We start from the raw sequence: 24088 nt of genomic DNA on the forward strand, positions 1-24088 counted from the left end.
TATAGTTTATACCGGTCAAGATATCTTAAACCTTATATGTCAAGTAGTGAGATTCCGTCGAATCAGTACTTTCACGGTATATTTGCACCGATCGCCGTTCGTGTATTACCTCAGCAGGTGTATGTACAAGGTAACAACTGATAAAATTGTAGTCACGTTATCATTAAACATCGTCCCCTCTCTTCTTCATACCTGGGGAAACATACACCTTTGTCGAACGCCAAGTCTATAGTAACTAGTAACGAGTTAGTGTTAATACAAGTTTGTCATTGGTTCAGGGTTTACTTATTGCTCGAGTACGAGTTTGCTCGTATATTTCCAATGATTCTTAAAAATCGCGTCACAATGAAAAACCCAAATGCGGTAACACCAAAATTGTTATAATGTGCTGTGCAGTGTGTACTACATTGATTCTGCCGTTCGATTTGATTTGTTTAAACCAAAGAGATGAAGGAAACTTGGACTCATAACCAGCCCAGATTGAGCGACGGACACCCGGTATGTTTTGTACTAAGTGTTTGTTAATAATCGGTTTGGTTGACTAGTTTTGTGCGTAAACTGTAAACCTTAAACTAACTGGAAAATACACTGTATTAGCGCAAGGTTTCCAATATTACCGATGTAATTTGCGGTGGTATATGCTTTATTACTTATTAGGTGTTCAGTCCATAATGATGGAAGTAAATTAAAAATTTTTTTCATTTTTTTGTACTTTTTGTCAAAACTGGTTATCGTAGAAAATGAGCGATACAACAATATGGTTTTTTAATTATTATTACTTATAATAAAGTGCTGAGGAAAAATTAATAAAAACGATAACCCAGTTAATGTTTCACGACTGTCAAAAAATATTCACTGATATTTTCAGAGTAGATTGATCAACACACAAACGATTTCGTGTAAACAGAATAGTTAATAAGTAAACCGAACATTTGACAAGTCTATTAATAAAGCAATGTATGTACTTAAAGTAGTAGAAGTTTGATGAGACAGCAGAGATAACTCCAATATAGGCCATACATTTCAATATTTAGGTAAAAGCACTAGAAAGCTATAATCTTTGAATGCTCTTTTTTAAATACAATAGAGCATACTGAACATGTGTGTGTTCGAATTTTAGAAGTTTTATGATTTTAAGTGGAAAAAGAGTTTTAAAATTACCTAACACTTCAAACTAATTGACTTTGCTAATTTGCAACGTTACGGTTACAGTAAGAAAGTGCGTAGAACATACGGAGGGGCTGTTATTTTACTAAATAGTCATTTAAATCATTACGACATATTTGGTTCTAGGCCAAAGACCTGCTATGGATGATCATAAGGTTAATCAGAAATGTTTCTAATAATTGTAAATCATTTGGTTTCCAACAAAATTAACTCCAAAGTATAAAAGTGAACAGGCCTTTGATAAAATTATCTTAACATAAAAGGGAAATTAATTATGTAGAAATATTTATGAATCACAAAAAAAATCTATAAAATACTAGATTTTTTCATTTTGAATTCTAGTCCAATTGCGTGACTTTAACTACAAGACTCATGAAAGTGAATTTGTTCCATATGTGTGCACAAGAATTTAAATCCTGTTTGATGGAATTGAGTATCTTTACCTAATTGTTTTTATCAATGATTAATTTATCAGTTGTTAAGTGGTTCAGTTATCTTAACTTAACACTTATCAAACCAGCTCATAAGCCTTAATGGAAACAGATAGGAAAATGTTACTTTAATACAGTATAAAATTATACTTACTTTTACAAAATATGCAGAGTGGTCTAAGCTGGTTTGGCTTTTATTCAAATTATGTTTCAGTTATGTTATGAAAAGAAGCTTTTAGATTTTAACAATTTTAAAATGATAGTTATTGCCATAAGTAATCAAGTTTTTGTATGTATTTGTTTAAAACTCCAGAAAATTCAAACAGTGAGGCATAGAAACTGGACTGAAATATAGATATTCTCAGAAAGTACGGTCAAGAATAATATAATCCTGATGATGATGATGATGGAAAATGTGAACAACCAAAAGTCAGTATAGATTCAAGAATAAAGTGAAACTTCTTTTTTACTGTCTTTATATAAATATTTTTTTGCATTTTTTCTTACATTTTCAAACTATTCATACAGTTTTTCTACGCAATTCAAATAATCATATAGTAAGTCCGTCTAACTGCTTAGCCATTCAGTTTTAACGGTTAAATTGATCTTAATTCGCATAACACCTTCATTAATTCATAATTTACCGTAAACTTACCTGTGTTAACACCTAATTGTGGCAAAAATCCCTTAAGCAGGCGTTAAACGACCTTGCAATTCGATTCTAAATGGAATTTAATGCAATCCAATTTTTAATTCATAATGGTTTTTCCTGATTTTAATACCGTTTGACCAGTGGCGTAGCCACCTACAAATCGAATTTTTACAGATAAAGAAACCTTTAAGGAATCGACTAAACTTAAAAAAACCTCCCACGTATAAAATAATATCATGAATATGCATCCTATAGTGTTAATTAAGTTTGTTTGGTAAACACCCCGGTATCTGGGCATAGATAAGATATTTATCAGAGCTCTGAATCATAATGTAACTAATGTGAAAACTTCTGAGTTTTGTGAAAGTTTTACTAACAAACTGAAGTGCATGTTTATGGTGAAATTAAGTCGTTTGGTGAGTCAGAAGAATATTTTTCCATACCTTTTGATGTTTGGGTGGTTCATGTGGTTTTTATACATAAACCAACACGTAGCTTTAGCAAATAAAATATCGCACAGAACAAACTGTTCTTTGCCTTTTCAAGTTAACATATTGCAGAAGTTTTAAGAAAAAAAACAATAAGTTCATGTTTTTATTTGTGATCACTCTGTAATGGATTTCTGACAAGTTATAATAAGGCACTTTAGTATATTTTGTATTCGTCGTAAAGTGATACAGTGTGGGCTGTAACCAAAAAATAATAAACTTAAACAATCACTTAACTGATTAATTTTGCTATAAAAAATGTTCTATTACCCATCCTTCAGTGTTTAATTACTTTGTAATACCAATGGGATCGTCTCAGGTTAGTGGACGGAAAGTTCGATTTTGTTTACATAACAAAAAGTATTCCTTTGTAGCACAAGTAAAAGTTTTTGTCCTACCTACTCTTTCTGCATGCAGATGCCTTTATTATAATAGACAGTGAGCAATTAACAAACATTAAACCTTCCGAAAATAGTGTTCAAATTGCCACACAAATTGTCGAAACAGAGGTTATCAGGTATTTGCTATAAATCGTCACGTTAGTGATGAAGACGTGTCCAACCAAGTGGTTTCGATTGTTATGATTTCAATACGAAATATAACAGTAGTCAATTTGGTTGTTCCGCAATTAGTACTTTCTAGATCAGTATTTTTGTAAATGCTTCTGTTTTTAATGGGACGACATACTGTTATGATGACAATGTGCCAGTTCAATGGTCTTTCAAAAACTCAAAATCGTTCTCGAAAGTTCACAGTTATAAAAGAATAAGAAGTTTTTAACTACAAAAATATTAAATCACAACAACAGCAAAAAGTCTACTGATTTAACGTATGTAAACCTTCTTACAATTAAACAATGGTGTAACACGACCATCTGTATCTGAATTCTACAAAATTTAGGTTCTTTATCTCAGAAGTAAAGATCAATAATTATAACGATTGATTAGACTCTTTTATCAGTTGAATTAGTTAACATCTTCTTCCTGCTCTTCAGAATACTACTCTTCAATCTTTCTTCCTGGATACCTTCTTCTGGTGCTAGACAGTTTGCCAAGCTAAAAACCTTATAACTATGAAGTTCACTAAAGTAATTTCTCAATAGTTTTCATGAGGAACAATGCATGCCATCTGTACGAATTTTTTCTTGTTATTTCTGCATGAAACAAATATACAGAAAGGAAAAACCGACGTCTTCTGTAGCATTTTGATGAGACTTACAATTAATTCGTATGTCTATATCAAAGTCGCATTACATATTGTAGTATAATCGATATTTAATTATTTATTAATTAGATCGCATATCAATATTTGTAATGAGTCAGACAATCCCAATTTGATGGCCTTCAAAAGATTTATTAGTGAATTTGGTTTCGGTTTTATAGTAAATAACTGCGTGATAGTCTACTGTCAATAATTGGTTTAACCCAAGGAAATTATTGTGTTTTTATCTTTAGTAGGATTAGCGATTATTAATGATAAGATCCGAATATGAGCTGTAAATCGACTTTTGTTTATGTCCGTAAATGTTTGGTGTATTGTTTAGCGATAATACTTATTTTTAGATTAAAATCGACAGTGAAATATAAATAATTTTAAGAGAAATGCTTTCATTCTTAGTACATTGAATCATCAAAGTGATGGATTTGAAGTTATCTGTAATAAATTGCATAGAAAATTTTACTATAAAATTACTCGTAAACTTTCTAGCTTTGAGAGCAAACGTCTAATCAGTGTGTCTTTTAGGAAGTGTAGATGTCCCGTCTGTTAAGTCGCAAGGTAAATGTAATAATTAGTTCATACAATACAGCATATTACAAATAAGTATCAGCTTTTAAAATGTCTAGATCAATTTAAAAAAATTGGAATAAACTGTGATTTAAAAATCAACAACCCTGAACTTTGTTTTGTTGTACTCTGATCGTTATTAATAGTTTTCATTTTTTTATTACCAACGAATTTAGTTGCCATAATACGATTCACTAAAGCGATACAACTAGAATAATTTGCATTCAAAAACAATACAATTTTGTGAGAATATCCTTGGTCAATGCGATTCCTTTATATGCATTTTATAAAGAAACAATTGAACGGAACCACTTTTTGTGGTTATTTGTAAGGCCGGTCGCATACTTATACGACATGTTTGCGACATGTCGTCGATAGTTTAGTCTTCGACATTTGTCTCATACAAATGTTGGAGACAAAACGTGATACTCGCACATCAGTGCGCATCATGTCGTCGGGCGAAGATGACGCATATTTATTATTTTGTATATGATTGCAACAAATTATCATTGTTATTGATTCAAGAAATATTAATTAACTATCAAATAAAAACGTACCTGTCTCATTTACTTCTTTTCCAACCTCATTCCATGCTTTTTCTTGAATTTGTCGATTTGAATAATTTTCCATCGTATGGTCATATAAAACATTATGTTTTTCAACTATTTGCACGAATTTCACATAAAATGGTGGATTATCTTCCATTTTTTTTCAATTAAAAGTCATTCACTCTCACAAACATTCGCTCTCTGCAGAGGTCAAGTGACAAATGTCGCTTGAAATATGAGCAAGCCGTGTCGTATGTAATTTGTCTGCGACATGTCCGATCTTGTCTGCGACGTGTTCGCGTAGTGTACGAATCATCATAACAATACGGCTGCTGCAAATAAAGCGACATGTTCCTGATTTGTCGCAGACATGTTTGACACAAATGTCGTATAAGTATGCGACCGGCCTAAGACAAACAACAGACATGTCAAGGAAATTGAAATACTTGGATGAATATATTATTTAATGTTAATCACGTTTACCTACGATATCAACCTGAAATTTTTACTTGGACTTCCAATATTTGAGATTTTTAGAACATATTCAGATAACTGTCAGATTTTTCGAGATTATCACTTTCAACACTCTTTACAAATCGTAGAATTTGTTGTTGCTTAAATAATAAAGGTCATAGGGTTTTTAACTTTTTGGACCTTCTTTTGGAGTATTTTCAGCTGCTTTGCTGCAATAGTGCTTTGCTTTGAAGCACCTTCAGATAATTTAATTAACCTCCAAATCTTGTAGATATGTTTTCAGAAATATGTCAGAAGCTGTCACATTTGTCAGTTTTCTGTGGAGTAACACAAGCAGATTCAAGTGATGTCCAAAGTCATTTTCAGACTTTTTTCAGAATTTCGCGATTCAGCAGACAATTATTCATTTAATTTGAAGGTTAAAAACATTTTTAACTGGTTCTGATGGTTTGATAATACCAAGAAATATTATCTAAAACTCGGAAATTTCCTAGATTCTTTATCTTTTAAGTCCCTGGAAATGATATTTTAATTGTGTTTGTAGCATTTTGAGGTTCTTCAAGATCTTTTAAAATTGGTTGTCTTTAGGTACTTTTCATCCTTCAACAAACATTTTTATCGCATAGCTTAAAGGCGTTTGGATGTTTTCCAATTTCGATTAAAGATTTAAGTACTTAGGCTTTGTATGCTCCACCCTTTATTGCGTGTACAAAATTTTGGTACAAGGATATTTTAAACCTGGTTTTTACAATATCTGATTCTTTGTAATTTCGGCCTGAAATGACGATATTATTACGCGATTAACCTGATCATCAGCCTTGGAACGTGGATCATCACGATTCTCTTCCACCACCAGAAATGAGAGAACCTCGATTAAAATAGTAATCGCAATTGCCAGAAACAATGAAGCAAAATTAACGTGCGTATGTATTCATTTTGCTCGAGGTTATTTCTATAATGCTTCATTACCTTATATTTCAATAAATAATGGGATTTTTTTAATTTCATTACTTAAAGAAGAGGATGTTCAGCGTATTAGATAAGCCTTACTTCATGTCTTTTATTGTTCTCGGCAATAATGAAGTCACAAGGAAACAAAGCTTGTAGGAATTTGACGCCTTGCCTAAAATTACGTCTGAAAGGATTTTAATGGTTTAACTTGTCTACCTTAAATTGTATGACGACATTAGTTTTTACTTAAAATTAACATCGTCCACATGTGCAGCATTTACGTAAATCAGCAAACTGAAAGCTGATTTTTTCACTGTGCTGAGATTTAGCATTAAAACTAATCAAAAAACATCGTTTAACAATCACTAAACGAGAACTTTTTGTTATAGGTTGCGAAAAAATGGAACATCACAGACACTTTGTCAAAATCAAAAGGTTTATCACACTCACCTTCCCTACGTGCCATAAGAAACTACAACGACCTCCCGATTGATCGAAAAAGCGATGGAGTAGACAATCCGGGATTCGAAGACGAATACAAATACGAGTATTACACGAATCCAAGTTATGGGTATTTAATAATTTTTAATGGTTTTTCCATTTATGACGCTGTACTTTTTAGGGATTTACCCGTTGGGTACGACTCGAAACTAGAGTACGACTATTTAACAGTAAGCACCAAATCCATGAAAACGTCATTCTCAGGAGACTCGGAGAACCACTCGCATACCGATAATGAAATGGGTTCTTCAGTTAAACTTGTAACCGAAAAAGTTGAACGGGTAAGTGATGATTTGTGTTTTCTTAAAAAGATAAAAATTCCAGAAATCTTTAAATTAAGTCTTCCTTTTCACATTGTTGCTATTTTGTATATGAAGGTTGGCAATCATGAGGAATTTTTTCTTTGCATCACTTGTAATATTTGACATTTGATTTTTTTTAATTGAATATTCATACCACTCATTATTTCGGTGTTGTGAATAAAATTCTCCGGTATATTAGTACTGCAAGTGCTTTCAATCTTTTGAAGTCCAGGCATTTCGTAGGATAATATAGTATGGACCTTTTACAGGTGACCCAACATTAGAGTAAAATCTATGTATTATATTTATTTGCTTTAAAATTCTACAACATTTTTCTCAATGATGTTATACGCAAAGCTAATACTGTTTATGATATTCGATTTTTGTTACCTTGTTACAAAACAGCAAAGATTTTATTGTAAACAGTTAAAAATTTAAATTTTGAAAAATAGTTTGAATATTCTGTTCTACAGTATAGTTTTCATCCAGTTCAAAAATGAAAATTGTGCTCAAAAAGACACACATTGGAAGAACACTAGTTAACTCTGCTAACTGCCAAGACCTATAGAGATATGAAATTGGAAATTTGAAAACAATTCGGAAATTAGGCTTGAAAAGAAAAAATCTAGAAAATAACTTAAGAAAAGAAAGACACTAGTCAATTGTGCTAAAAGTTAAAACCCCAAAGGTGACACTGAAATTTTGAAAACAGCTTAAAAACTACATATTACAATATCTTAATTAACTGGTGGTTACTTAAATCCTCCTAATTCCAAATTTAACCGTTGGGACACCCTGTACATAAGTCCTTCTCAGTTGCATTTACGTATATACGCAATTTTGGTTCATACTTCTTCGGACGGTTTATTAAGAAATTGTTTGATTTCTTGCGTAGATATAAATTACCTGAAAACTCGTTGACTAATAAAGGAAAACATTTCCACTACTTGCTTTATTAATGTATTTGACACAGAGTTGTATAATTAAAGCTCAAACAATGAGTCATTAAAGTCTAGACACAAGGTAAGTCAAGATTTTTTTTGTTTTTGACAAAGAATTATAATTCAGGTTGTTAAACCTACGGTCTCAAAGTAACTTTAGTCATAGTCAAACCTACATAATCATAATTTGCAGTATTGAACATTTACGCCTATTTTCTTCAGTATGTTTGTAAATTTTATGGGCAGATTGTTGTATGTCTCAACAATTCTTCGTCAGCTTACAGAATGTCCTGTTAAATTCCTAAATCATCAAAATTACTGATGGAAAAATATATTGGTAGTATCGTGACTTAAAACGTCAGAATCTTTAACTTTCCATTATGTAGGTATAGAAATTAACCTTTTTCTAACGTTTCTTCCAACTTGTCTTTATTTGTTCAAAATATTCAGCGACAAATATTTACGTACTTACTTTATTACAGCTAATAAGCCAGATACTCGGTGATTAAAATTGTAAACAGGTCAACCACATATAACAAAGTTGACTTAGTTTTCTCATAAATATTTACCAAACAGTATCAGTGTTTACAAAACACTTGCTCCATATGCGTATTAAAAGTGTTTAAGTTTCTATCCTACTTAACTGATAACTCCTTCATTTTTTGAACATTTGCTCTCCAACATCTGTTTATTTTCTTAATAAAAAATCTTAATGGTTCACTTACACACAAAAAAAAAATTAAAAAATAAAATGACAGATTTCTGGAGTTCATAAGGTAGTAATAATAACACCAGCAGGAAATACCCATTTATAGAGCTTGTGAAATGCGTTAGTAATTAAATACTTGTGAAACATCCAACCCATTTTAACCGAGGGAAACATATTTAACCTGACGCATAATTATGAATGAGTTTATGCAACATATTTGTACGTTAACCGAGTGGGAATCCTATTACGTGTGAGGTATTTGTTTGCTATAAAAATTGTTGCAAATTGAAGATTTATAATATTTTCAACTCGGTTTACACAACTCATAACTCACATTGACCTATTAACACTACAAGCTTGCACTCATTCTAGGCAAATCATGGGCATCTAGGCATTTGCTTAGTCACAGTAATTTTTAGACAAATTTAGTTGGAAACTTGAGGAAATAAAAATCATCTAATAAATTCAAATTCATACTTTTAAATTAATTCAATTATTTCCTCTCTCTCGGTCAACCTATTTAACTAGCTTGAACTTGATTTAAAACTGCATTTTTTTAGTTCAAAGTCATTTTCATGAGCTTGAAGGTTGAGGATTGGTTACAACGTTATCAAACCTGCTAAGTCAGGTAAATGGGAAGTTTCTTCGGTTTAATTGCATTATTACCGGCGCCTGTCTTGCAAGTCCGATAAAGAGTTGATTTTGATGTGTTCTAAAAGCATTGTACCGTTTCGCTTAAAAGCTTAAAGTGGCAGAACATTCGGATGGTCGATGATAAATTAACTAGTGAAACAAAAACCGACTAAATTAGGTTCGTAAACTGTGCCATACAGTCATTTTTGATGAACATTCTCCACTAATTGGACACTTTTTCGAACATTATTGATTTACGCTGATTACTAAAAGCTACAAGATGATTTTAACTGCCTGAAACCCTAGCTAAGGACGGAAACCCTTTTTAACGGAAATCCGAAATGCCTTGTAACGACCACTAAAAAAATTGGTATTCAACCCACTGATGGTAACCCATCTGCCGATTTTTACAGTCTACTGCCCACGAGCCTACAGCGGAATCAAATTGATAATTAACAACTCAGTAAGTTTAAAGTAGTTGAATTTGAGCCTTCGTCCACACCAGACTTGGTGCTGTTGAGTTTTAACGCGCGTGAATGTGCAAACCATGTGATTTAAGTTCACACAATGAAAATCCATACAATCGATCGGAAAGTGGAGGGTTTTAGTGATTCGCAACGTTTCGCTTACGTCCGATACCGTCCTCAGGCTTATCTGAAAAGATGCCAGTCTCTGGATTCTTGGACTTATGTGCTTAAAACTTATTTACGGAGAAGACTACAGTTACAGTACGGATTTAACTCCCAATGCAAAAAAGTATGTAATTATTAGTTTATTGTGGTAAAACCTTTCAGTTTAGCTTTACTTTAATTTTGAAATATTTGTCTATATACATTTTGAAAGACCCTTATAGAAAATAAAATTTGTCTTCCTAATTTGAGAGATAAAACTATCACTTTTACTACCTAGGGAGTGAAACCAGAGATTTTCTACCCATGGGAGGAAAAGTGCCACCAGTAAAAATCACACTTTTTTCATAAAACATAACATTGGTCGTAGATAAAATTAAATGAGCAACTCTGGAGTAAACTGCTTTTTGCACCCTTTGTTCGCGGGAGCAAAAGTTGCACTTTCCTCCCTAGTTGCACATATAACTATTATTCAGGTGTGAAAATTGCGACCAATTTATTGCTTTTTTTAAATGTTATACATACAAATTCAACCAATATTAGCGCAAGGTCCTCACCAATAAAATCAACAATTTTCTTCAATAGATCCGGAAGTTATTATTATAAAATTGACGGTAAATTTAAATAACGTATTCCACGTATAAATGCACATAGACCGGAACTTCGGTGGGCATCGCACATACATAATATATTACCACCTTTTATCTAACAAATAAACAGTAAATCTAACAGTATTTTCTTTAAATTTAGAGATTTTTACTGTGTGTCTATTCTTAGTATTTTGTTTGAATTTGAAACTGAATAAGCTAGCTAATTTGATACTTTACATGGCATCAACAAACTTGTTTATTAAGTTATTTTCTTGCTGTGCGTGATCTGAACATGTAGGTACGTAATATCATATCAAAGTACATTAAGCAGCGTAATGATGGTAGAAATTGAAGTATAAATCATTAAAATCAAATTAAACTGTTGGTTTTTTTCTGAGTGTTATTTTTATGCTGAAGAACTTTGTATAGCGCAATCGACAAACACATTTGAAGAAATATTATTTGATATTTGCTTGAAACTCATAAAACTATTTGATATAGAAAAATACACTTTTCTGGAAACGGCAATAAGCCACTCTAATTATATCAACACATTCTTCCGCTCTCCATTTCTAACGCTGATAAAATTAAATTCTTCTTTAAAATCATATCAACATATTATCAGCTCTTCTTTTCTTACGTTGATAGAATTAAATTGTTCTTTAAAATATGTTTGGCACTTGAATCAACTATTCAGTCTTCCATCAAAATTTCTGGGCAATTAGCCAGCTCATTCAAATCAACATATTCTTCTGCTCTGTTCTTTGCATCCTTTTTTTACAAGTCTACACTGGCAAACTATTGAATAAACACTGAATAGAGGCAAATTCTTTTAAATAGTTTATTTTCTGTTGTAGCAGAGAACAATGTAATGAAAGTTAAAAACAAATATTTTAAGATTAGACTATTAACGTGTTAAAACAACCGATACACTTTCTCCACATAAACATTAAATTTTTCATGTTTAGGTTCTTTTTAACGCTTATCAATTAAACTTTCAATATTTCACTTTTCTCGCGTGTACGTACCATGTATTAGGATTATTAGTAATTCATGAGCTGCTAAACTAATAGGAATTAAGTAATTTTTTAAAACATAATCCAGAAATCAAAAAATTGATACTTTTTACGTTATTTTATGCAAATATATAAAATATAGCAAATAGGACAGAATTAGACAAGATTTTGCCATTACAGTACCAAATTAGGACATTTTTTAAATCTGTGCAATCTCGTTTCAATTGATGCCAAACTAGTCTAAACCGTGATTTTTTAAGACTTTTCTCACTCAATATCCGTAATTATAAAAGTTATAAAAGCTAGGAAGGCTTAAATGGGAAAAGTTTTCACGAATCACGAGTGTTTCCAAATTGCATTTCAATGGCTGTAATTTTTGATTTTTGACAAATTTCTTCATAAGACTTGTGGAAGAAAACACGGTCTTATCGATATTTCTCACTATGCTGAAAATAGTTACCTCACCACTAAATTTGGAAATATTATACCAAACTGAAAAATTCGTTTTATCAATAAAAACGTGCTGATCGCGTACTTTGCAAATTAACTACTGATTGTTAATTACTCCAGTTTATCAGGTGACGCAAGGAAAAAACATTAAATTACCAGCCCCATTAAATTACGCCTTGAGAGAAATTTACACCTACCTTCATTAAACTCAATTTACAGTTTATATCTGAACTGTATATCCATATTTTGCACTTACCTCGTTGACCTTACTAATCTTGTAATAATTTAATTTTATTATTACTTTCAGTCTTGCAAGACCTGGTGTACCCACTTCTCCACCATAATATGCACCATCTCTATAGCTGCTGGTTTGGGTACGCTCTACCGACTACCACAGACCACCATCCTCAGAGGTGGACTACCATTTTTGGTAGTTTACGCCATTTTGACTGTGATTATAGGACTGCCTCTACTCTTCCTTGAGTTGGGCATTGGCCAACTAGCACAAGAAGGATTTATAAAGAGTTGGAGAGCGGTGCCATTTTTTAAAGGTGATAACAATTTTTTGTATATTCTTTAGTAAACCAATAGTTTTGCAGGTGTTGGGTATGTAAAGTTATTGGCCGGATGTTTGCTGAGCATGTATTATCCCCTATACATGGGGCTTGCCATATTGTATATGATCTGGATTGTTAGAGGTCCGGTACCGTTTACAGAGTGTGCTAGTGGTGTTTTAATCACCCAGGTATGGTTTTATTTTATTTTTTTAACAATTCACTAAGGTGTCATTCTCAAATCGACAAAAAATCATATATTAAGTTTAAACTGTACCCAGAGTAATAGGTAACACCAGGATGCCATAGGCGTTCTTCCAAAAATTACATGCAGACATGTTCGTGGAAAAAAACATTTTTGATATTACTCTTTTACTCTCTAATAGCTGTATTTCTGAATACTATACTGTCTGAAAACTCATCAGGAAATCAGATAATGTTGCTTTTGTGACACACGGATCAATTGACATATAAAAATGAATGAACGAAGAAAGAGAAGACAAAATAAAAAAGTTGATTAGTAACTTAAAAAAGTGAACAATAATTTGATAATGTCATGAATGCAACTGTCTTGTTTTCTGCCTCCTTCTGAGTCTGATCTTAATTTCAACAGGTCAGACTCAGAAGGAGGCAGAAAACAAGTCAGTGCAGGTCTTTCTCAACAGAAGATAAGAGAAATCTTTAATACATCTTAACTGTTCACATGCAGATCACTAACAGTACAGTTTCTACTTCTATTTCATATACTCTAGTATAACGAATTTTCAGAATGGATATACAGTCGACGTCAAAAATGGCCAGGAGTGCATACAAGATACATTCCTCAAATCACCATTCGACGACGCCTACTATTTCAGCATATACGTGGCTCTCTTATTTTTAATCTGGGTGATTGTCATAATACTGTAGGTTAATAAACATTTTAGTGTTTTTAGAATGACCAACAGTACTGAGTATTAACATTTTAGATCGATCCGCAGGACTAAGAGCTACATAAGATCGCTGCTAGTACTGTTTTTTCCGGTGTTAGCCTGCTACATTGCCTTAACTACAAAATCGATTCTTATGGAAGCTGAGCTGGGACTCCTTTATACGTTTTTTCAAAATGTGGATTGGAGCATTATGACGAATTCTGATGTAATGTCATTGTTCTTTTATGTTAGAGTATACACCAGTGTCTTTTTGTAGGTGTGGTATTTCGCCACCATCCAAGTATTCTTCTCAACAAACGTGGGATTTGGTTCATTTATCACCAACGCAGGAATCATGTACAACAAAGTCAATCCGTTATGGTAAGCAACTGTCTTGCATTGCAATCAATTTCCATGATTTAAAAGTGGTTTTTCAGGACTGCGCTTGGTTACGTGGTAGTCAATTTAGTTTTTGGGACCGGTTCCATCATAATCACTCACATAGTGACCAGCAATACAGCCAATTTCACTACAAATGCTTCCCTTTCAGAAGTGCATTTGTTTACATCACTATACGATGCTGTTATCAGTTCTAGTAACAGCGACCTGAAGTACTGGATGATTGCTGCTTATTTGTTTTTTGTTTCTTCTGGGTTTATAAGCATGGTAGGTGAGGTATTTATAGTGATATTCGTATTGGAAAGTTTTTTACCAAATTTTAGGCAACCCTCACTTATACCTTATTGAAAGCAATATACGGGCACGACGGAATACGACTGAAGTGGTGGCAAACTAGTATAATTTTCAGCTTTCTTGGATTCATGTGTAGTTGTGCTCTGCTGCTCAAGTCAAATTTTGCTCTAGTGCGACTATTTGATCAGTACATAGTGGGTAACCTGATACTGATATGCGTTGTTTTAGAAGTTTTGGCTTTTATCACATTTTACGGTACGTAAATTTAGTGACTTCCTTCCAAGTATGTTAATAAAAACTGTTTTTACTACTCTAGGAACCAGTAAGATACAATCGGATTTCGAATTTATGTTAGGACATATTTTAAACAAATTCTGGCTAGTCTTGTGGTGGGTTATCCCATTTTTACTCACTGGCATCTTGTTATGGGGTTTATTAACCCTGTATTTGAATGAACTCTTCAACACCGACCCTCTATGGATGTATGCTGGAGGATGGGGTGTGGTTTTAACCGCTTTTGTGTTTATTTTAGTAGTGGGAATATTTGTTATGTGTAAACATGATGGCTACACTATATGTGATGTAAGTCACTAGGTGTAGTGAAAGAACAAAAACTGAACTTAACTTTTAACAGAAACTAAAAGCATCTTTAGAACCATCACATAACTGGGGTCCAAAAGATCCAATGTTACGTTACAATTGGGTGCAATGGAATAGCCAGTCCCAGACAGGAGGAAGAGATTTTACTTTGAAAAGACGGGGCACTAAAGAGTACACCAAAACCATTAGGAAGAAGGCCAAAAAAGATGCCCTGACCACTGGTCTACAAGGAGCCTACACGAAAAACGAAAACAGCGTCCCTATCAATAATAACGTTGAAGAAGTAGCAAATGGAAATTCTAGAACAAGCGATCAAAACACTAGATATAGTGCTACCTATTACATTGGTGGTGAACCTACAGTAACAGATAGTAAGTATATTTTATTTTGTTTAGTCAATTTAGTTTTTTTTTTATCAAATATTGATCATAACTTTGTCAATCAACCTAAATCTTTCTAGGAAATGTAACCTCTATGGCAGAGTACCCTGTCAGTCCAAAACACCACCATCATCACCGACACCATCACCATCACCATCAGCGAAATACCTTTCCGGTGAACGTGGACGATTATCGAAACGAAGACAATGTGGTGATTCGTCACAGTTACCCTGCCACTTCACCCTTTAAGGTGGTGGATGCTACGGGTGATGAAAACTCTGAGGGTTACGGAACGTTTCGAAACAAGGGTCCGTACATCATCGATGGAGACTTGGGTCACGTATGCCATAGAAAGTACGACAACGAACACGAGGCCGTGACGGAGCTCTAAGATTCCACAAAAATGGTGATATTATTAAGCTTGAGATTTTTGTAAAAAATAAAATGTGCCAAATTTCAAGTAAAACTATGATTAAATGTAAGTATATAAAATACATTGTTATGAAATATTGTTACTGTTATCTTGTAAAGCATGCTTTATTCCAAAGAACTACGATATAGGTACTCACTAGTGATATTTTTGTACATTTAGAGTGTAAATACGTAAAAGCATCTATGTACATAGCGATTATTTATAAGAAGTATAGTTGCAAAAAATATAGTCAGTAATATTTACTTTTTATTGTTTTATTGAAATTCTTCCAGTTATGATTTTATACTCATTTATTATGAGTGAAATTATAGTTTACTCTTTTTCTGTAACTCAATAATTATTCATTACAGACTCATTCTTGAATTCTCTGTTGAGTAAGTTTTCAAAAGCGCCTAAAAGTTCTTCTTTTTTTAAGTGTCAATTAAATACCAAAAAGAAGAAGTTGTATTCGTAATACACCTAACCTCACTTAACTGAATACTTGGATCGCTGTTGTCAGACCTACGATTCTTGCGGTATTTTTACCGATATAAGAAACATTCTCAAAATAATATTCACGCATAGTAATGATTTTAAAAAATCGTTAATTTTTTACGAACAATTTTTGATTAGTCAAACAAAATTTATATTACTGACTTGTACTTCTTTCTTCTATATTGTTGTTTATTGAAACATTTTCTAATACAAATAATCCAAATTCAATAATTGACAACACTGCAAATTTAAAATCTGACGGTTGCCTAGTGCCTACAATGTTTTGGTTAAGTGTTGTTAATTTTGCTTTCTTTTGAAATTACAAAAACTCTAAAACCATCGAAAATCTAGAACCTCTAGTAAGTCTAGTAAGAAGTTGATATTCTGTACCCGACTTTCTAAAACTATGTCTGATCTTCACGGCGATTTAGCAGAGTGGTTTAGAAAGATGGGTTACCATGGACCCATCCTTCCTGAAGACTTATCAGAGTAAGTACTATTAGGAATATAGAGCCCCTTTAAGTTTAAAATTCTTAATTCAAGCAGAACCCAACTAACACATTTTTTGTATTATGTATGGTTTTCAGTTATTATGTACTGTCCACAGAATTTTTGTTACATAGGCCCATTATAAATCACAGTGCTGTTCTTTAGGACTTTTAGAGGACATATATCATTTTAACACAATATAAAGTGTGTGTAAAATACTTTTTACAACTATCTAACTTTTACTTATAAACTTGAATGTAGCATTGCATTTTTAAAGCAATTTTTAATTCATTAGCATATGCAACCCTAAGACGAAACACATTTGGGAGCAATTGATGCAAAACATAGGTCCTAAGGAAAAAGTGGAGTACATTAAAAAAAATGTTCTATTAAACCGACTTAGAGCTAAAGGTGCTGTGTCTAAAGTAATGTCAGTTTATTAGTGTCCTTAACACAGTGAATAACAATTTTTTTTTCAAGGAAGGGGTTCTTGATGAGCCTCCATTGACAGAGTTAGAATTTGTCAAAAAAAAACAGGAATTAGAAGAGCGAATTAAATATTTAAAGGGATCCGTTCTTGAGAAATCTGTTGAATTCAAAGAACTGTCAGAAACACGTAAATCTAGAGGTTTGACCTTAGATTTTATCTGAGGGGAAATTAATTTTCAAAATCAAAATTTCAGAAGCAGCCTTGGATGCTCAAAAAAGTAGAATAAACTCATTTGAACGCCGAAATTTGCTTTTAAAGAAAAAACAGCATGAACTTAAAGTTCAACTTCTGGATTCCAAAAAAATGCTGGGTCAACAAACATCCAATGCTGGTTCAACAAACACCCATTCAAATGGTACAGATGTAAAGGTAGTTTTTAATTTTAGGAATTAAACTTTTTCCACTAAAAGTACACTTTTTAGGATGTCCTAAAAGAATGTGCTAACAAACTGGCAGAAACTATTTCAGACACTCAACAAGAAATTAAAAAGGGAGCCATTCAGAGAATTATGACTGAAAACATAAGTCTAATGTCTGCTAGTTGTTCTAGAACAGGCCAGGACACTACAACTTTAAAAGTGTCAGATGAATTTAAAGAGACAATTTCCAACCATGCAACAAACATTGAAAAGGCACTGGACAGTTTCCAGCCGGAAACAGTTAAACAGGAGTTGCAAAAAAACATAAAAAAATCGGTATTTGAGTTCAAGCAGTTAACTTCAGTTGAAGGCAAAGAACAACCGCCAAAATTGACCGAGATAGATGTGGCCAATTTGAGGTTTGCTCACATGAAAAAAGAGTTGGACATTTTACGGCAGGATAAAATTATAAAAGAACTAAATACGAAAATCAATGAAAAAAAGTCGTTTATATTGGTGAGTTTTATGCACGTCATGAAAGAAAGGAAAATTATATTATACAAACTTTGTGAATTTTTGGACATGTCGCCCGCGTTTTTTAGAGAGGAAAAGAACATTTGGGGCGTAATACACATTACTAAAGGCTCACAGTAATAATTTTTTGATTATTTGTACCTTTTTGCTTCAATTATTTGAATGAATGGAAAATACATGTTAAAAGAGATTATTAGCTATCCAAAAAACCTTTAATGGATCATTAAACCCATTAAATTACACTGTATTTATCATTAATATAATCTCACATATAGGAAACAGAAAAAAAATTAAAAACAGCTTTGCATGAAAAATAGTTGTAAGAATATGTTACAAAATGCATTTGCAACAGGATACCACACTAAAAAGCCAAAATTATACACGGTTATCAGTTTCCTTAATGAAATTTATATTAGAAATAACTTCTTACATAAATTAACATAATATCTTTGTAATAGGGAAAATCCAGGAAAAATAGAATAAACCTATCAATCTAATGAGTAGGTAAAGGCTCTGAAGGTGACAAATAACGAAGCAAAGGTCAGATTTAAAACATTTACTAGTCTATTACATTGCTTCTTCTTCTTCTTATAAAATGTTGAGAATACTATGACTTTTCGAAATTTTGAAAGTAACAATATTCCGTTTTTAGGTGCTAATTTTAATACTGTTTTGTACATCCCTCTTTTACCAGGAAATTGCGGACTCACCTGCTCGATTTTCCTGAGCTGGATTATACCGGCTCTCTTTCACAATAAATGCGTCATATTTCAGGGCTTGATAATCCATCCAAAAATAATACAAATTTACTATATAAAGTGCGGTCCAAAGTTCGTTTGTTAGGAACCAAGGGGTAGACCGCCAATAATTTTTTGTACACCAAAATGCCTTTTTGCATACAAAATACCTTGAAATGCCCTTAAAATACCTTACAATGCAATTCATTATTGCTCAAAATGCATCATAGTAATAATGCATTAAAACTGCCTAAATTGCCTCATATTACCTTGAAATACTTTAAAATGCCTTTAAATTATTTAAACTGCCTCAGAATGCCTTCAAATGTTTACCTGCACATTTGTGGCATTCTTAAATTTAGTTATAAGGCCCCTGGTATTGGGACAATGATAAACCTTGATGAACGTCATGTGATAGTTTTTAGGTCAGATTGATTAAGTAGCATATGTCTGCTTTTACAATTTGTACATGACATTTTGACCGTTGTCAAAATATCATAAGGATTAATGATTATAGTGAGAACGGTTTTGGTTTCTTTCTTTATAACAATACATCATTATTAGTTTTGTTCTATGCTACTGATTTGCCAGTTGATAAACATTGAACAATAAAGAAACATTGTTGCTTGTTCAAATGGGAAACAAACTTTTGCGTATTTTAGAAACGTTTTGAGCAACTACCTAACAGCGACTACATGAAGGAATGTCTGGAAAAAAAACTTCAGGAAATATCTTTGAATGCGATGTCCCTTGCTGAGGAAAAGATCGTAAACTCGGTAATAGTTGGATCCAACACTGAATCAGATTCAGATTCGTTGTCCACTGAAATTATGAAGGTGAAACAGGATATTGTTAGTATCTTAGTTTAGGGGTAGTGGGTATGGTTTGTAGAGAAGAAACTTTCCAGATTGGCCAAAAATTACTGATTCGGTGGACTGTAGAAGAGTTGGATGGATGCTGGAAAGAGATACGCATTAACCAAGAATCTGCACGGAATCAACTTTTTAACATTCGCAGTTTAATTACCTACGCAGACTGGGTGAATCTTTTGAGGGAAGGTTTATGCTATAAAGAAATGAAAACGTTCGCTATGTTTTCTTTAGATTACCAAAGCAACTCAGGGTTTGCGACTATTTAGATTTAAAAAAAAAACAATATCGCTGTAAGTTCACTTTTTAGGGAATCTTCATTTTTTGTTCAAACTGATGAACTAAGCGAACATGACAGAAAGTTAATGCTGGAAATATTTGGAAATAGTACAGCCCCGCCCGAAAAGGTTTTGTTTAATGTATGGAAAATGAAGTTTCTGTTGGAACATTTTCAGTTGCTAAGAAAGCAACAGTTGAACAACCCCTTATTTAAAGATGTGTCTGAAAAATGTAATGTGTATTTGGTTATTATTGAGTGTAGCGTATTTAATGCTTTTTTTTTTGGAGCAGATTCTCTTCAAACTTTAAACAGCCAGGAAAATCGTGCTGGTGCTTTTGCAGAACGTTGCCGTCTATTGCTCGATAAATGTACCAACTTTAAATCCTTAACATTAGTGGAAAAGGTAAAACGTTCAATGGAAATATGGCTTCAGTTACCTGACGTAATTGTCATATCTTCCAAACGGACGATGGATGGGCACGATTTTGAGTATTATAAAAGACAGCTTAATCGTTATGTATGATATTTACTGTTTGTTATTTATTAAAGATGGGTTTATATTTATTTAAGATTTTTAAGTGCCTTTATACTCATTTAAGAAGTAAAGAAACACATGTAAGATGTAACCAAATAGAGAACGTTTCAAACACCCCTGATTACCATAGTTGACATTTGATAGCTTTGAACACATGCGTAATACGATTTTCACGTAAGAATCCTTACTTCTTACATCTTAATTAAAATTTAACCAATTTTCAAGCCGTTTCTTACATGATACATGTTAATTGATAGGTGAGTATAAACGGGAGCGCCATATCTCATGGGTTAACCTCACTTTTAATTTCTTACTTCTTAGATGATAGGTACGTCTTAAATGTTAAATCTTAAATGAATATAAACCCACCATAAAACGTTCTAAAAAATAAATTTTGGAAATAAATCCTTTTTGGCCGGACAAACGCCAAATAATGATAAAAATAACTGAAAGACTCATACAACTACAAACAAAATGGAAAAGTAATCCACACAACTGGACTATAAAAAATCCACTCTGCATAACAAGACCAACTAGACAATCTCTTTCCTTTTTCCACCCTCTTAGAACATTTCAATTAGAATGACTCCTTTGTAACCTGTATACAGGGTGTCCGTTTTACGAACTCAACCATGGAGATCTCGGTTATTTGAAGAGATACACAGTCGGTTAAATTAGGGCAAAGAGCGCATTTGCAAGCTTTGTAAGCTGTCGTTTTAAAAATTACTAAATTCCGACTACTTCCGGAATTATCTGGAAAAAAGAGAAATTTTAGAAAAACGTTCTCAATTTTTTCTGGAGTTAATTGAAGAGACAAATGAAAATGACTGACACATCGTCGCAGGCACTTTTTCTCCTCTACAAGATGGCGGAGTTAAATTTGGAATCCGACGTTTCGATTTTCCGAAACCATCTCAATTTTTGTTTATGCTAAAATCAGCTGTTGAGATTTTTAAAATATTGACTAAGGGGGTTTTGGGGATGCTGATTCTAAATCTGGTAGAAAAAGTTAACTCACACTGATATATAATATTTTTCCGAAAAATCAACCCCTTATTTTTACCCTTTTCAACACCGCATGCCAATGGTAAATAAAAATGTTTACTATGCCAAATACTTAATTTTTCTGACATACAATCACCATCATACTTTAAAGAAAATTGTATTATTATTAACCGAGATATCAAGCTGTACTCATGAAAAGCGAGACACACTGTATGTAACACCGTCGCGAATTAAGTTTGGACGGATATCCGCAACAACGTAACATTTCAGCGTTCCATCAGTTTTTCGTCCAGACATTCGAACATCCTGGTGTAACGTAGCAAAATAAAACTACAGGTAGTTATTACAAATCATTCATTTATTCAAAAAATATCACAATAAATCTTAATCCTTGCAAAAGATAAACAATTATGTCACATGATTTAGGCTTCTATACTAAAACACTGGGAGTGAGCTTTGGCATTTACTTGATTCAGAATTGTTTTAAGAGACTGACCAGGTCCGCATTCAAATGTGTTCGGAAAGTGTTCATCTGCAGGCCTTTCATATACTACATGCAATAACTGTTCCCATTTAACAGGCTTAATAATCTAATAAATTAAGAAAAACAGACATTATACTAACAGTTGCTCTAAAAAATTAAACACAACTTACCTGTTTAGGCAGTTGTCTTTTTATGTGATCAGCATTATGATATTTTTTACCATCTACATTTGAATACACACTGACTACAGGTTCTTTAACAGTGATCTTATGCAAGGCTTTCTTAAATGGATCCACAGCTGGTGCCATTAAGTCAGTGTGAAAAGCACCACTCACTGGAAGCCTTTTTACCTTTTTCAAACTATATTCCTTGTAATTTTTCTCTAGAAAATCAATAGCCTAAAAACAAATAATGAATTCAGTTTAACTTGAAAAATTGTATTTGCTTCACTTGTGAGAGAAAAACTCTGAAGGTGGCACAAATTAGAAGAGAAAAGTTCTTACTGACTCACTTCCACCAACCACTTTACAGTGGGGATACAGATAATTGCTAATTTGACACTGTGGCAATGGATCTCCTTTATCAAGTGCCCATTCCTTAGCCTGTTTGCAGGCATAATTCAATTTGCTATCAGGAGCATAAAAAACTGTTAACATCCCTCCTTTATATGTGTCACTAGCTAATTGCATTGCTTCTCCTCTTATTTGAACCAATTTTAAGGCTGCATCAAAACCAAAATGCAACACAAGAAGTTAAAGCTTTAAACCTAGTTACCATCCTCAAAATCTATGGCACCAGCAAAAACTAAAGCTGTTATTTCACCTAAACTAAAACCAGCAGTTCCCACACAGTTATTAATGGCATTAGGTCTCTCTTCTTTCAGCCTTTCAATAGCAGCTAAAGATGATACCATAATTGCTAGTTGTGAATACCTTGAATTACTTGCAAATTAATTTCAGTTCTAACACAAGAAAATACAACATACTTAGTTTTATCCAGCTTGTCTTTGGGACCTTTCAGACAGATTTTCAGTAAATCATAATTTAAAATATAATTAGTCAGTTCAAACAAGTCCTTGACCATGGGGAACTTTAGCAAATCTTTGCACATGCCCACATACTGACTACCCTGCCCAGGAAATAAGATGATTGAACTATCCTTTGGGTCCTTTTTCTGATTTGAAAAATATTCACCTTGTTTGCGAGTTCTAGTGCCTGGTAAAGCAATAATTATTTATGTAAGAGCTTTTTTTAAATGTAATTAATTAATACAATTTATGAAATATTTATCTTTTGTTTGTTTTAATATAAGCAACATCTACACATTATACTTATGTAAAGAGTTATTTAAGTTAATTTTCACCACTGCCATGAAATATGGTGGTTGGCAGTAGTTAATTCCATTATTATTTGGTACTAGATAACCTTATTAAAAACTGAGTACAATTTTGGAATTTACTGCTATGAAACCTATTTTAAACTTACCTTGTGGATAAGGCATAGTGGCCCATTGTTGCTGTATATTTTGCACTTTTGTATCCTCAAATGTAGCAGAATCATCAAGCAGCCTTTTTAAGGGTGATTCGGGTTTTTTAGTGGATTCGTCGTCACTTTTGCACAATTTTTTGCAAAGATAAATAGATCTTTTTTGAAAACTACTGTTCAAGATTTGATTGTTTACTGTTCTATTTCTTAACAAAATAGTCAACAAGCTGGACATTATTACTATTTTTAAATCTATTTAAACAATAAAATATTTTTTGTTATTAGAGTGAACGACCTTAAAAGTTGTTATTAACTTCTCTTACTGGAAATATAAAATTATTAAACTTTACTGCAAAAGTACAAAAATTTATATTGCAGTTGGTTGTAAAATTGAGGTTACGTCGTCTTTGACGTCTTTCGTCTTGTTCTTCTTCTTATTTAATGGTCCGGCCTTTTACTACTTAACATGGATCTGCTCAGAGATGTAAAAACGGTTTTTTAAAAATTTCT

At 32.7% G+C, this 24088-nt stretch overlaps 3 protein-coding genes across 6 annotated transcripts; 2 read left to right on the forward strand and 1 right to left on the reverse strand.

Moving 5' to 3' along the window:
- Window positions 1–202: 202 nt before the first annotated feature.
- blot (solute carrier family member bloated tubules) lies at window positions 203–16080 on the forward strand. 4 transcript variants are annotated; one of them, XM_081983398.1, is made up of 13 exons: window positions 203–498; window positions 6886–7067; window positions 7119–7278; window positions 12575–12818; window positions 12867–13012; window positions 13590–13726; window positions 13790–13958; window positions 14010–14113; window positions 14170–14398; window positions 14455–14680; window positions 14742–15007; window positions 15060–15396; window positions 15486–16080. In XM_081983398.1, exons 1-13 carry the CDS (start codon window positions 448–450, stop codon window positions 15794–15796), a joined length of 2562 nt encoding a protein of 853 aa, XP_081839524.1. In that variant the 5' UTR covers window positions 203–447; the 3' UTR covers window positions 15797–16080. The 4 variants fall into 4 exon arrangements, with proteins under 4 accessions (XP_081839524.1, XP_081839525.1, XP_081839526.1 ...); XM_081983399.1 differs by lacking the exon at window positions 203–498 and adding an exon at window positions 2631–2666; XM_081983400.1 differs by lacking the exon at window positions 203–498 and adding an exon at window positions 4355–4514.
- Window positions 16081–16565: 485 nt separating this feature from the next.
- LOC145731612 (uncharacterized) lies at window positions 16566–21051 on the forward strand. The gene is made up of 9 exons (XM_081983469.1): window positions 16566–16801; window positions 17097–17226; window positions 17282–17429; window positions 17485–17660; window positions 17714–18166; window positions 19584–19772; window positions 19829–20043; window positions 20101–20300; window positions 20361–21051. The coding sequence occupies exons 1-9, from the start codon at window positions 16719–16721 to the stop codon at window positions 20591–20593; spliced, it is 1827 nt and encodes a 608-aa protein (XP_081839595.1). The 5' UTR covers window positions 16566–16718; the 3' UTR covers window positions 20594–21051.
- An 898-nt stretch (window positions 21052–21949) lies between these two features.
- beg (malonyl-CoA-acyl carrier protein transacylase beg) lies at window positions 21950–23982 on the reverse strand. Its single transcript, XM_081983470.1, has 6 exons — window positions 23579–23982; window positions 23080–23308; window positions 22869–23026; window positions 22598–22815; window positions 22265–22492; window positions 21950–22200 (listed from the first exon to the last, which is right to left on the reverse strand). Exons 1-6 carry the CDS (start codon window positions 23811–23813, stop codon window positions 22033–22035), a joined length of 1236 nt encoding a protein of 411 aa, XP_081839596.1. The 5' UTR covers window positions 23814–23982; the 3' UTR covers window positions 21950–22032.
- Between the last annotated feature and the right edge of the window lie 106 nt (window positions 23983–24088).

The sequence above is a fragment of the Ips typographus genome, linkage group LG7, assembly GCF_016097725.1.
Source record: "Ips typographus isolate SLU linkage group LG7, UJ_Ityp_2.0, whole genome shotgun sequence".
Lineage (NCBI taxonomy): Eukaryota > Metazoa > Arthropoda > Insecta > Coleoptera > Curculionidae > Ips > Ips typographus.